This window comes from Megalobrama amblycephala, linkage group LG15, assembly GCF_018812025.1.
Source record: "Megalobrama amblycephala isolate DHTTF-2021 linkage group LG15, ASM1881202v1, whole genome shotgun sequence".
Classification (NCBI taxonomy): Eukaryota; Metazoa; Chordata; class Actinopteri; order Cypriniformes; family Xenocyprididae; genus Megalobrama; species Megalobrama amblycephala.
The window spans coordinates 12,944,727-12,959,956 of record NC_063058.1 but is presented as its reverse complement, the minus strand read 5'-3'; the positions used below and the strand labels follow the sequence as shown (position 1 = coordinate 12,959,956).

General features: G+C 36.9%; 1 protein-coding gene across 6 annotated transcripts in view; it reads right to left on the bottom strand.

Annotated features, from left to right (window-relative positions):
* Positions 1–15,230, bottom strand: part of brsk2a (BR serine/threonine kinase 2a) — a 282,035-nt gene that overhangs the window by 5,468 nt on the left and 261,337 nt on the right. For all 6 annotated transcript variants that reach the window (XM_048158768.1, XM_048158769.1, XM_048158772.1 and 3 more), the window contains 4 exons: positions 15,173–15,221; positions 8,991–9,114; positions 8,292–8,472; positions 4,699–4,788 (listed from right to left, as the gene is read on the bottom strand). In XM_048158768.1, coding sequence (XP_048014725.1) covers positions 4,699–4,788; positions 8,292–8,472; positions 8,991–9,114; positions 15,173–15,221 — 444 coding nt within the window. The remainder of the gene's footprint in view (positions 1–4,698; positions 4,789–8,291; positions 8,473–8,990; positions 9,115–15,172; positions 15,222–15,230) is intronic.

The window sequence follows — 15,230 nt, the reverse complement described above, 5'->3', positions numbered from 1 at the left end:
CACCAGACGGTCTGGTCCATCTGAGGCTCAGACTAGCCTTCAGCCATCTCTGACTGCATGAGAAAACCCCCTTTAATGTACTTGATTTAGGATACTTCCAAACTCATGACTACACATGCAACCTGCATAATTACACAAACTGGCACACAGTCAGTTGTGTAGGGTTCATTTGAACATTTGGGGGCACATCAGAGCCTCTGGTGTACATATGTATAGCCTCGTCTGTTTGGCACACATAGCCAAGAAACTAAGACCAGGTTTGTAAGCCATACAGCACACACACTAAGTATGTAACAGCAAGTTTCTGTTGTGCGCATCTTAGTGTTTTAGTGCACACTAAACTTAAAACAAAATAAAATTATGTCGCACTGATTCCATTATGTTACATGTAAAAGGGTATTTATGGGACTAGGTGCACTTTAAATGGGATGTAATACACAACATGCGTGATTGCAAGTGCTGTGATTGGGTTTTTATTAGGTAGTGCGCATAATAAAATAATTCAGTGGACCTTTTGGTTACTTAAAGGGATAGTTCACCCAAACACGAAAATTCTGTCCTCATTTACACACCTTCATGTCTTCAGAAAGAAGAAAGTCATACAGTTTTGGAATGATATGAGGGTAGTAAATAATGTTTCCATCCACCTATTTTCAGTGGCATTTTGGGATATTGCATAAAAAAAACACCTGGATGGAAATGCCAAGATGGACATAAATTCAAATAATGTGCATTACATACTCTTATGCGCTCAGTTGAGGCTATGGATTTTTTTATCCGATAAGAACATTCACTGAATAAATCCTCAACAAAAAACTCATGTGTCTTTTCCTCAAAAGAGGATGTGATTGGATAACTGCACAGCAACTCAAATGTTGGTTTGCTCATTCTGAAATGCCTTAGCCAAAGTCTGTCATCAGAATGATGTGGTATAAGAAGGGTCTCAGATGACTGCATTCCTAAACACCAGCATCCGAACGCAAAATAACATGACAGCGCTTAGTGTGTTTCGTCTGCCACTCTGTCATTTATGATGGAGAAAAAAAAGAGCCACAGTGACTTTCCCGATTGCAGCAACTTGGATATAGATATTTTGCGGCAGTTTCAGAGGAAGTGACAATTTTGTTCTAATGAACATATGGGATGGAAACGCTGCTTTATTCGCAAATGTTTTAGGCGATATTCCAAGTTAAATTCACAACTTTGGATGGAAACATAGCTATTGATGACAGAATCTTAATTTTTGAGTGAACTACTCTTTAAGCTTTACTTAAACTGTCTGAATGTCACTGTATTAAACCAAAGGATCCCAACTTTGAGGGGGCCAGCAGGATGACTTAAAAGTATTTAAATTAATAAATTATTTATATATTAACATAATAAAATGTTTTGTTGTGGTAATCTAAATTAAAAGATTACCACAACACCCCCCCCCCCCCTTAATAACTTAGATACTTAAAATAATGGTAACACTTTACAATAAGGTTCATTAGTTAACATTAGTAAACTACATTAGTTAACATGAACTGCACTTCTACAGCATTTATTAATCTTTGTTAATGTTAATTTCAACATTTACTAATACATTATAACATTGTTAACATTAGTTAATGCACTGTGCACTAACATGAACAAACAATGAACAACTGTATTTTCATTAACTAACGTTAATGAAGATTACCAAATACAGTAACAAATGTATTGCTCATGGTTCGTTCATGTTAGTTAATGCATTAACTAATGTTTAACTAATGAACCTTATTGTAAAGTGTTACCAAAATAATTGTTGTTCTTATTGAAGAACATACAGTTCTTGAAGTTTCTGGAATCACAAAATGAATCATGGTGAGTTATATCACTACTCCCAATTTCTGTAAATAAACAACAGTTATTGATATTGTCATAAAGTTGTTATTTAGTCATTATACAAAGTATTCCCGTCGCTTCATAACATTAAAGTTGAACCACTGTAGTCACATGAACTGTTTTAAATATGTCTTTAGTAGCTTTCTGGGCATTTGAAAGTGTTAATTATCTTGTTGTCAATGGAGGTCCTCACTGAGCCATCAGATTTCATCAAAAAATATCTTAATTTGTGTTCCGAAGATGAACGAATGTCTTACGGGATGAGGGTGAGTAATTAATGACAGAATTTTCATTTTTGGGTGCACTAACCCTTTAAATGTTTAAATACTTTTTAGGTCCACTGTAATTATGGTGCAATTTGGTGTATTTAACACAGAAGCCATAAGAGTCTTACCACATTTGGATTTTGTGACTTTACAGAATTTTGAAGCACACTGAGAGTTCTCTGGATACACGTGAGAGAAAGAAACGTGTGTTGACACCAGACAAAACTTTCACAAATAAGAGCAGCCTTGAAAAAAAGTCTGAAATTCCCAAAATCTTTTTTTGGTTTATAAATTGGATCAGCGCATTAGCTCATTAGATTAGCTGTGTACGCTCTTCATCATGGCCAAGTGAAGCAAATGAGCAATTTCCAATTAACAAGCATGGGGCCAGATGTCTTCATCTAGACAACATCAGGGGCAAGAAGACTTCGGTTGGGTGGTTATTAGACAAGTTTGTGTGGATAATTATGCTTGTTTGGAATAAAAATAGTTTTATGAATCTATAAAACACTTCAGGAGGTTAGTTATTAGCATACACACAGAAAACCACAACCTCCTCCACAAAATAACATAATTAAATCAGTGATTTTTGTTTATTTTTGGAACGGCAAGTGTAATCTGACTGCAGTGAGTATGTGCCATTCATCTGTGCAGTGCTGTAGTGCGTTCAAACCACAGTGAGTCATACAGCGCTGAATGAGACATGGAGCACAATGAATGTGACATGTTTAAGCGAAAGGGAAGGAGAAAGAGAGATAGGCAGTGAAAGACAGTGTTGGGGTAAGAACAGAGAAGGACGAGAGGAGGAGAAAAAGGGAGGATCTACTCTCTTGCGATGATCTGGAATGTCTTCCTGTTGCCCAACACTCCCTGAAATCTCCCCAAAGTGGCAGTAACAAACACTGTTGATGACTACTTCACCCTCTTATTATGATATACTACTTAAAGGGTTAGTTCACCCAAAAATGAAATTTCTGTCATTAATTACTCACCCTCATGTTGTTCCAAACCCGTAAGACCTTTGTTCATCTTCAGAACACAAATTACAATATTTTTGATGAAATCTAAGAGGTATATGACTCGTCCATACGAGTCATTTAGTACCTTTCTGGACCTTAAAAGTAGTTGATTATATTGCTGTCTATGGACGAGTCATATACCTCTTGGATTTCATCAAAAATATCGTAATTTGTGTTCCAAAGACAAACTAAGGTCTTACTAGTGTGGAACGACATAAGGGAGAGCAATTAATGACAGAATTTTCGTTTTTTGGTGAACTAACCCTTTACTATTACTAATATTTATACATATATAGTGGGGTCCAAAAAAACCATTAGCAAAAATGCTTAAATATTTAGCATTTTTTAGATTCAGTATTCAATATTTTATTCATTATATTCAATATATTTTTTTTAACAATGATGAAAATAATAATAGAGCACCAAATCAGCATCTTAGAATAATTTCTAAAGGATCATGTCACAGGAATAAATTACATTTCAATATATATTAAAACAGAAAACAATCATTTTAAATTTTAATATTAGGTTTTTTTTTTTTTTTACTATGCTTTTGATGAAATAAATGCAGTCTTTGGTTAACATAAGAGATTTTTTTTTTCATAACTCAATTTTTGTTCAGACATGTACAGAACCTTTGATTGTTGAACATATAACAGGAAAGGCATCAACGTTGCTAAATATACAGTAAATAAATACAGTAACCTTGGAGTTCCATTGCCAGGAATTACTGAATCAATCTGTGTTGGTGTGCATTTGATAAAACCAGAAAAGTTTGGTATGTATTGGTTTTGTCTATAAGATGTTGTTGTTCATCTATCAGACCAGTAGGTGGAGCTGTTATCAGGGAGATGGTTGGGACACAGTCAAATATTATCATGTGTCAAGAAGAGAGGACGTGCACGGGGTAAACGAAGATTAGGATGGAAAAAAGTGGCTTTTCTTTTCTTTTCTCCTCTGATGAACCACATAATCAGCTGTTCATCCTTGAATATCTGAATAGTTTGAGGTTTTAGAAGGTATACAGTGAAAAAATATTTTCCCATATATTTGATATTTTATTGTAATGTCTCTGATTTGTTTCTTTTGGTTTAACACAATAGCTGCCTGATCAAACTGATTGTGTCAGAGCAAGACTTCGGTTTTGGGGTTATTCTGACCTGAAATTATACCAAAAACCTTTACATTACCAGCCCAGATCCATCACCCAACAAGGACATAGTCTCCCAAAACTAGAAATCATGAAGCTGAGGTGCCTACGTTTGGAGAACTGTCAGGGAATTCTACCATTAATGTCGTCTGAGAAATGGGAGCAGCGGTGTGGCCAAAGGGAATCACCAAGAATTGTAAAACTCCCCATCTCTTCTGGCGTCTACAGGGATTGCTTTAGGGTGGGATCATGTGAAGAATATTGTGATGCTGTGCTGCGGTGTGCTGTGGACGAGGGGTGGGGGGACATGCATGATGGAGGAGGGGTATAAACAGGCATGAGAGGGAACGTGGGGCACGGGTCGGAATGGGGGAAGGGGCAGGGGATTTATACTCACCAGACAGCTGTTGGACCCCTGGCTGGTCGTGTGTGCTTAACAACTGCGCCTGAATCGTCTCTACCACCCGCTTAAAACGCCGACTTGGACCTTAAATAAAGTGTAACAGGTTGAAACAGGAAGTTGGGACAGGGGTTTCCTTAATACAGAGGTGTCTAGTTGACCTCATTCATGCCACTTGGTTTGCACCTTTAGGAATCTGATTGTAATGTTTATGATTTTATTGTAAAACTACTTCTAACTTGCAGTCCTCCTTATCTCAGCTAGGTGGACAACAACATTATTTAAAATCCACACTACAGTGGAAAAGAGCGGCTATTAGCGCTATTATGTGGAGACGTAATGAATATTAACGGAAGAAAATGAAGGAGAATGATGCATTAGCCAATATTTCTACAAATAATAATGATGGGATAATTGGTGTGTGTAAGAGGTTATTTGGCTCAATCTGAGAATTAAATGGAAATGTTTCTGAAGGTGCTGTCACATGCACCATTGCCCAGAAATCCTGTAATTTTAGGAATCTCGTGTTCAGGAGTTTCGTGTGAGGGCGAAATTCGTAAATTTGCTGCGTTGACCAACAGGAAGCTGCTTGGTTTGAAAGTGACTTCTGTGTCAGCAGTGCTTCATACATATCTATTACTATTGACAACAGACTTTTTTTTGTCCAAATGTGACCACACCTTAAGGATTGTTCCTTTGAGGGCAGAAAGGAAATTTCTCTCAAGACTATGGGCCCTATTTTAACGATCTAAGCGCATGGTCTGAAGCACATGGCGCAGGTGCTTAAGGAGTGTCGGAATCCACTTTTGCTAGTTTAGCGATGGACAAAATGGTCAGCGTGCCACGCACATGGTCCAAAAGGGTTGTCTTAATGGTTCAAGGGTGTCTTTTGGGTGTAACATGCAATAAATTATTCAGAGTCTCATCTCTCATTCCCTTTAAAAGCCAGGTACGCTTGCACCATGGCAGATTGCCATTTACATGCTGGAATATAGACACCCTCAACCTGATGAGTCAGTTTAAATACATGTGTGTATTGCCACGATTGGTCAAATAATTAGCCAATTTCATTCGTTATTACTGCAAATAGGTAATTCTGATACATGCAATGACTATCCATTATGACATGTAGGCATTTTTATCTTTATGTACACAATAATAATCTTTTACATTGTAATCCTTTTATTTTTAATATTTGGCATGTTTGTGTTCTGCTGTGCATCTCTGTGTGTGTAACACACCTATAGGTGCATTTTTCTAACGTGCCCTTTAAATAAAAAAATAAAAAAATACTGTGCCATTGAGTTTAGACCAGGTTTTTGTTGGTCAATGGCACAGTCGTATTCAGTTGCCTCAAAATAGCAACACGCCAACAATGCACCTGAACACACAGATGGGTGCAAGTGCATTTGCCATTTAAACAACGTGGGCGCTGGAGGTGAAAATGATAACTGCTTGAGCTGAAACTAGCAAAAAACACTTGTGTCGCACCTGGTGTCACATTACACCGGGTGTATGATAGGGCCCAAAGTGTACACTGTCATGAATGGGCTTTACATTAAATATTTACAATATTTGTGATGATTTTACTGGTGATACAAAAATACACACATATCTCTAACCTTTTATTTTTCCAAGTTTCCTCAAGATAATAGGTGTCATTCACTAACCACGCAATTTGAAACCATACAAATGCTTTCACAAACAAATCATAATTGATCTATAACTTCTCATACTGAAATGCTCCAAATATATACCATAAATGTGTTTTCTTAATTATTTTTCATTATATATTTAAAAATGAAAAATCCTACTGATCCCAAACTTTTGAACGGCAGTATATACGTATATACGCAGTGGATTAGTCAGAAATTTTTTGTGAGAAGTTCTCATGTGCGCATAAATACAAATAATCTGCAAATAATTATTAGTGAATGAGACCCAATGTCATTAGACTACGCTTTTATTAGAAAATACTAATTCAGTCTTTCTACTTCAAAATTTTATGTTTAATTCAATGTTACTTGCCATTTCTTTGTAATTGTAAAATTAACTAGCAGTTTCTGAGTGAAAATTGTTTCAAAGTAATATTTTTTATCCTACCTGATGGCTGTTATCACATTTAAAAATATTCCCCCATGGCATTTTTCAAGTATTAAAATGTTTGAGTAATAAACAGAATTTAACCTTCTTGTATAGTAACTATGTATTGGTGAATATAAATAAAAATTATCATCAAATTATACTTAAATGTATAACTTTTTACATTAAACATTTTGAATCTATTTGACAATAAAGGCTTTTCAGTCAAAATTATGGCTAAATATGACTGAAAAAAATAGCCTAAATAAGCTATTTCAGAGCAAATACGTAAATATCGAGATACAAACTCGTCAAAAAGCAGAAAAAAAAAATCAAGATAGTGGCAAGAAAAAGTATGTGAACCCCTTGCAGAATCTGTGAAAATGTGAATAATTTTAACAAAATAAGAGAGATCATACAAAATGCATGTTATTTTTTGTTTAGTACTGTCCTGAGTAAGATATTTTACATAAAAGATGTTTGCATTTAGTTCACAAGACAAAAAAAATAGCTGAATTTATTAAAATGACCCCATTCAAATGTTTGTGAACCATTGATTCTCAATACTGTGTGTGGTTACCTGGATGATCTACGACTGTTTTTTTGTTTTGTGATGGTTGTTCGTGAGTCTCTTGTTTGTTCTGAGCAGTTAAACTGAGCTCTGTTCTTCAGAAAAAATCTTGCAGAAATTTCAGTTTTCAAGCATTTTTTGCATATTTGAACCCTTGGACCCTTGAACCCCGGAGCATCAGTGAATGTTTGAACCTTTTTTAATAGTTGTGTTTGAGTCCCTCAATTGTCCTCAGTGTGAAAACACAGATCTCAAAATCATACAGTCACTGCTGGAAAGGGTTCAAATATGCAAAAATGCTTGAAAACTGAAGAATCTGCAAGACCTGGAGGATTTTTCTGAAGAACAGAGCTCAGTTTAACTGTTCAGGACAAACAAGAGACTCATGAACAACCATCACAAAACATTAAAAAACAGTCATAGATCATCAGGTAACCACACACAGTATTGAGAATCAATGGTTCACATACTTATGAATGGGGTTATTTTAATAAATTCAGCTATTGTTTTGTCTTGTAAACTAAATGCAAACATATTTTATGTAAAATATCTTACTCAGGACAGTACTAAATAAAAAATAACATGCATTTTGTATGATCCCTCTTATTTTATTAAAATTATTCACAATTTCACAGATTCTGCAAGTGGTTCACATACTTTTTTTTGCCACTGTATATATATATATAGCATTTATCATGCAGCCATACTGCCAATTTGACCCAATCTGTGCTCTACCTGGGATTTTTTCCCTTTTAAAAATACTCTTGTAGGTTATTCTGACAAATTTAGTGTAATCATCCCAAATACAATTCAACATCATGGAGAAAGGTAAAATAACCCCCTTTTCACTTTTATCCACAGCTATTTTCGGGTTTTCAAACTACACTCACGTTCAACGGGCTTGATTAGCGGGGTTGATTGCGGTTGCTGTGGTTACCTGAGAGCAGAGTAAAGGTGACTGAATAGATGCCGTTCTCCTTGGTGGCCGCGGTGCTCTCAGTGTACGTGATGTCTACCTGGAATTTAACAGGCTTTTGGAAGACGGTGGGGCCGGCTGTAGATTTGTACTCGGCCCTAAAACTCGTCTGTGAGACGACGCTGTGACTGAGGCTGGGAATCTGAGGAAAGAGAAAGGTAAGGATCGATTCACTCTTACATATTTGGAAGCACCTACGAAGAACCTCTATGGAAATTATTTGCAAAAGTGTGGCTTTTGTCTAGCTAAAGGTGAGGAAAACATCACTAACCATGACAAGCAACTTTTTAAGCAGACGTTTAAACCACTTGCAGGTCTAAACGACGCACTAAACTCCCACAAACCTCTCGAGGCACAACATCTATATGCTAATGATTCATGCCCTGTGTTGATTTTCCATTGACCTCTAATGAAAGAGGCAGCCACGGGGAGGATGGAAACATCACAGACTAGCATTTTATAGAAATGAAACACAAATCAGAAAGGTGTTTGCAAATGTAAAAACACAAGCTTCCGGCCAAGCCAATCAAAACTGTTGCGATGAGGAAAGTCTTTCGATCTGATAGAGAGAACGTAGAAGCATATATTCAAATATTCATAGCTGTCGTTCACAACAGAGGAATGAAACTGGAGTGGAGCCATGCAAAATAGATTGCTTACCGAGAGAAAGGCGTGGACGATGTCGGCTTTTATAGAGCTCAGTGGCTTGTCCTTAATAACCACAAAGATCTGTTCCTCTTTCTCTAGGTTGATGAAGTTACCAAACCAAGATTTTTTGGCAAGTCTGCAGAGCGAGAGAAAGACAAAACATTAACTTTTTATGAAGTCTTCAGGGGATACAAGATCAGTCCTTATCAGAGCTCAGAATAAGATAGATCCTATGGTGCTTATGCAAAATAAATTGATATTGAATAATTCATAAAAGGGACTATATGAAAGATCGGCACACAGCAGAGCATCTACCACAAATTAACTAGATGAACTTTGCATGAGGTCATATTGATGGTTGTGAGAAAAATGTAATGAAGTCGTAAAAAAGTCCATAAGATGCTCTTGTACATATTCACCCTGAATGTTTTTTTTTTTTTAATAAAAGCCAAAATATAAATGCATCATTTGTTGTGATATACAGTGCCCTCCACAAATATTGGCACCCTTAGTAAATATGAGCAAAGGTGGCTGTGAAAATAAATCTGCATTGTTTATCTTTTTGATCTTTCATTCAAAAAATTCACAAAATTCTAACCTTTCATTGAAGTAAAACAATTGAAAATGGGGGGAAAAAAGCTCATTATGAAATAAATGTTTTTCTCCAATACATGTTTGCCACAATTATTGGCATCCCTAGAAATTCTTCTAAGTAAAATATCTCTGAAGTATATTCCCATTCACATTTACTTTTTTTAGCACACCAGGGTGACTAGGAGCATGAAATTGTGCAGCCATGACTTCCTGATCCACAGGAGTACAAATATGTGTGAACACAAAGGCCAAATCCCCTTAATCATTCATCACAATGAGAAAAAACAAATAATATAGTTCTGATGTGCAGCAAAAGATCATTGAGCTTCACAAAATAGAAAATGGGTATAAGAAAAAAGCTAACGCATTTAAAATCCCCATTTCCACCATCAGGGATCAACTAAAGTTTCAATCAACTAAAGATGTTACAAATCTGCCTGGAAGAGGATGTGTCTCTAAATTGTCCTAATGTGCGGTGAGGAGGAAAGTTTGAGTGGCCAAAGACTCTCCAAGGATCACAGCTGGAGAATTGCAGAGATTAGTTGAGTCTTGAGTCTCAGAAAGCCTAAAAAAATTACCAAACAGCACCTACATCCCCATAAGTTGTTCGGGAGGGTTTCAAGAAAAATCCTTCTTTGCACATCCAAAAACAAACTCCAGCATATTCAGTTGTCAGACAAGACTGGAACTTCAAATGGGACGAGCTTCTACGGTCAGATGAAACTAAAAAAAAGCTTTTTGGCAGCAAACCCACCAGATGGGTTTGGTGCACACATGGATAAAAAGTATCCCCATGCCCACGGTTAAATATACTGCTGGATCTTTAATGTTGTGGGCCTATTTTTCTGCTGGAGGTCCTGGACATCTTGTTCAGATACATGGCATCATGGATTCTATCAAATACTAACAGATAAAAAATCAAAACCTGACCGCTTCTGCTAGAAATCCAATAATGGACAGTGGTTGGATCGTCCATCAGGACAACGATCCAAAACAAACATCAAAACCAACACAAAAATGGGTCACTGAGCACAAAATGAAGCTTCTGCCATGACCATCCCAGTCCCCTGACCTGAAACCTAAAGAAAATGAGTGGAGTGAACTGAAGAGAAGAAGCACCAGCATGGAGCTGGAATCTGAAGGATCTGGAGAGATTCTGCATGAAGGAATGATCTCTGATCTCTCCTCAGGTGTTCTCCAAACTCATCAGGCATTATAGGTGAAGACTCAGAGCTGTTATCTTGGGAAAAGGACATTGCAATAATTGCGTGCCAATAATTGTGGCCAACATGAACTAGAGAAAAACATTTATTTCATAATGAGCTTTTCCACCCATTTTCAATTCTTTTTCTTCAATGAAAGGTTAGAATTTTGTAATTTTTTTGAATAAAAGATCAAAAAGATAAACAATGCAGATTTATTTTCACAGCTGCCTTTGCTCATATTTACTAAGGGTGCTAATATTTGTGGAGGAGACTGTAAATTTAAGAATCCACATATTTAGTGGCGTACAAGTTGCTTTGATCTCTTTAAAGTATTAGTGTTTTCTTCTCAGAGCAGACCTTTGAGTTTAATTTGGCTACAATATAAATTGTTTGGAGTAGGCTATTTATCTTTGAGTTAATGATAGGAATATGTATTGTTAGCCATTAACACCCATCAACTGTTGCATTTCTGTAAATTTCATAAAAGATGCATCCTATTTGCACAGGTTTAAATGAGTGCTGTCAAACGATTAATCGTAATTAATCACATCCAAAATAAAAGTTTGCATTTACATAATATATGTGTGTGTACTGTGTATATTTATGTGCTATCTATCATTTCTTCCTCAATAAACAAGCTACAATTAGTACAAAATGCAAGTATATGTATATGTACATTTCTGAAACCACATACATTGGACAGTCACCTCCAATACCAGATTCTCTAAATTGTAATGTTGACATGCATTCTCTGTAAAGCTGCTTTAAAATGATATGTATTGTGAAAAGCGCTATACAAAAAAATGTGAATTGAATTGAATTTTATTGAATTGAAAAGCTACACACTCCATCTTTAAGGGTTAAAAGAAACATTGCCAAACATATAACAAGCTAGAAACATGATAATCACTGTAATAATGATTCATTCATAGATTAAATATTTGCCTATTAAGATCCAAACAGCGACATTTTTTTTTTTTTTTTTTTGGCCAGGCAGTGTATATTTCTGCATGTTGCTATGGTACATTTCAGAGTATAAGCTGCAGTTATATGCATTTGTAACCAATATTTAGTGAAAGTATTGTTAAACAACTGTTGCAATTTTGCTGCAGTTAGGTCTCAAAGCATCTCTGTTGATGGCAAATCAACCCAAACCCCTGGTGTTTAAACTAGCAGCTGTAAATTGGTCTTGTTTTAGCATATAAAGGAATAACTGTCTGTCTAAACATCATTCTAGCTCTAAAAAGCTTCAGTCCGCCGCTGTTGTGTATCAACAAAGCACAGTCGCTCACAACTTAGCTTCCAGAAACTGATTTATAGCAGACGATGACAAAAGAAAGCAGAGAGTGCCGCGGCTTATCCAGCTGGCGCGGAAAGCGAGAGAGAGGCGGATAAGTTATGGAAGACAAAATAGAAAACAAAAGAGGATGAGGCATCACTCCGTGTGGGGGAGAGAGTTTGTGACTGCTGTCTGCTGTGTGGTGAGACCCACCTCAGTGGGAGAAAGATATGACTGAGCTTCCATTAGAGTGGAAAACAGACTAAATGGTTTAACAGAGGCAAACATAACTCACAATGATTTCTGAAGTGCTGAGGGGGTTTTACATCAACACTGTTGTTGGGTAAGTATTGTTCAAGGTCTACAATTCCTCTTTTTCAGAGGATGTTTCCTGGCAGCTGCATTTTGTGGCGTTTCCAACAAAAAAACTGTCTTAATGGTAACCTGGAAAAGCTCTATAGCATGTTCATGGAAACCAAATGAAAATAATCCAGATAATGATAATGAAATCTGAAATTACCTACACTGTAGAGACCTCCAAGTGGTCCTCATGATGACAGCAGCTTAATAAAGGGACTAAATAAAATGTATATATAATTTATACTGTAGAAAGTTAAAATATAACTATAATAAATACACTGATCAGGCATAACATTATGACCACCTTCCTAATATTGTGTTGATCCCCCTTTTGCTGCCAAAACAGCCCTGACCCATCGAGGCATGGACTCCACTAGACCCCTGAAGGTGTTTTGTGGTATCACCAAGATGTTAAGCAGCAAGATGTTAGCAGCAGATCCTTTAAAGGGTTAGTTCACCCAAAAATGAATATTATGCCATTAATGACTCACCCTCATGTCGTAAGACCTCCGTTCATCTTCGGAACACAGTTTAAGATATTTCAGATTTAGTCAGAGAGCTTTCTGTCCCTCCATTGAAAGTGTATGTACGGTAGACTATCCATGTCCAGAAAGGTAATAAAAACATCATCAAAGTAGTCCATGTGACATCAGTGGGTTAGTTAGAAGTTTTTGAAGCATCGAAAATACATTTTGGTCCAAAAATAACAAAAACTATGACTTTATTCAGCATTGTATTCTCTTCCGGAATCCTTTCCATTGAATTGATTCCATTGAATTGATTCCATTGACTACTTTGATGATGTTTTTATTACCTTTCTGGACATGGACAGTCTACCGTACAAACACTTTCAATGGAGGGACTGAAAGCTCTCGGACTAAATCTAAAATATCTTAATTTGTGTTCCGAAGATGAACGGAGGTCTTACGGGTTTGGAACGACATGAGGGTGAGTAATTAATGACATAATTTTCATTTTTGGGTGAACTAACCCTTTAAGTCCTGTAAATTGTGAGGTGGAGCTCCATGGATTGGACTTGTTTGTTCAGCACATCCCACAGATGCTCGATTGGATTGAGATCTGGGGAATTTGGAGGCCAAGTCAACACCTCAAACTCGTTGTTGTGCTCCTCAAACCATTCCTGAACCATTTTTGCTTTGTGGCAGAGTGCATTATCCTTCTGAAAGAGGCCACAACATCAGGAACATGTGTTCCCCAGGTAAGCGACGCATACAAACTCGGCCATCCACACGATGTTAAGGAAAACGTCATTCATCAGACCAGGCCACCTTCTTCCATTGCTCCGTGGTCCAGTTCTGATGCTCACATGCCCACTGTTGGCGCTTTCAGTGGTGGACAGGAGTAAGTATGGGCACCCTGACTGGTCTGCAGCTATGCAGCCCCATACGCAACAAACTGCGACACACTGTGTATTCTGACACCTTTCTATCAGAACCAGCATTAACTTCTTGAGCAATTAGAGCTACAGTAGCTCATCTGATGGATCGGACCACACGGGCCAGCCTTCGCTCCCCACGTACATCAATGAGCCTTGGCCGCCAATGACCCTGTCACCAGTTCACCACTGTTCCTTCCTTGGACCACTTTTGATAGATACTGACCACTGCAGACCGGGAACACCCCATAAGAGCTGCAGTTTTGGAGATGCTCTGACCCAGTCGTCGAGCCATCACAATTTGGCCCTTGTCAAACTCACTCAAATCCTTATGCTTGCCTATTTCTAGAAAATTATTGATACTTCAGCAAAAACTAATACTAGGTTAGCTAATGTAAGTAAAAGGTCCACAAAACAGTTACAGAAGACAAATAAAAAGTCAGCAATACAATAAGAAAAAAGACAAAAATTAATGGACAAATAAAACTAAACAAAAATACAAATTAAATAAAGAGTGCTTTAGGTTCTTTAGGAAGATGTACTAACAATGGTATTCAGATAAGTAATAGCCTACAATAGAAACTGAATAAAGTAATCAAATGTAAAATAACTCTGCTGTATACATTAAATATAGACTAATCCTTATTATAACAACAAAAGTTATTCATTCAAGAGCAGTGAGTGATTTTATCTTTGTCTTTTGTTGTTTGATTAACAATAATGCAGCAGGTTTATTAGGCTATCCAATATACTGTTACACATGTGTTTTCTTTCTCAACTGTTTACATTCATTTAAGTCATTACCGACTGTGTTTACGGGGATACTCACCAAAACGGCATTTCAGCATTTTTGTGTGAAGGCATCTCGGTGTGCACACACAGAAAGCCACCAAGGGAATCTCTTTTGCGGCTTAATGCACTTTTAATAACACAGTTTAATATCAAGCAAATCCTGCAGTTTAGCAACAGCACACTGCATTTTACAACACACTTATTCGGCTGATTTGGATGTCAAGTTTCGCTTAGGAAGGAACGAAAGCGCACCGTTGTGATGGTGCGGTGGACAGAATGCGGCAGTGGCACAATAATCATTTTACGTCGATTATCTTGTTTTCGTAATCATTGGAAGCCGAAATTGAAAAAATCAATTACGATTAAATCGCACAGCCATAATATAAATATTTACAAACTTTTATGTTAGATGATTAAATCGCGATTAATCGATTTGACAGAACTGTATATAAATGAACCCCCTCCCCCCAGCAGTAAGTTGCCTAGGACTGCCAATAATTCTCTTGAAAAGAAAAGACAATAGAAGTCAAAGAGAAATCTATAAAGATATAAAAGGGTGTGTACTCACTCTGGGGAAGACTCTGGCGTGAGGCTGGACATTTCCTCTTGAGTGGGAACTGTTCAGA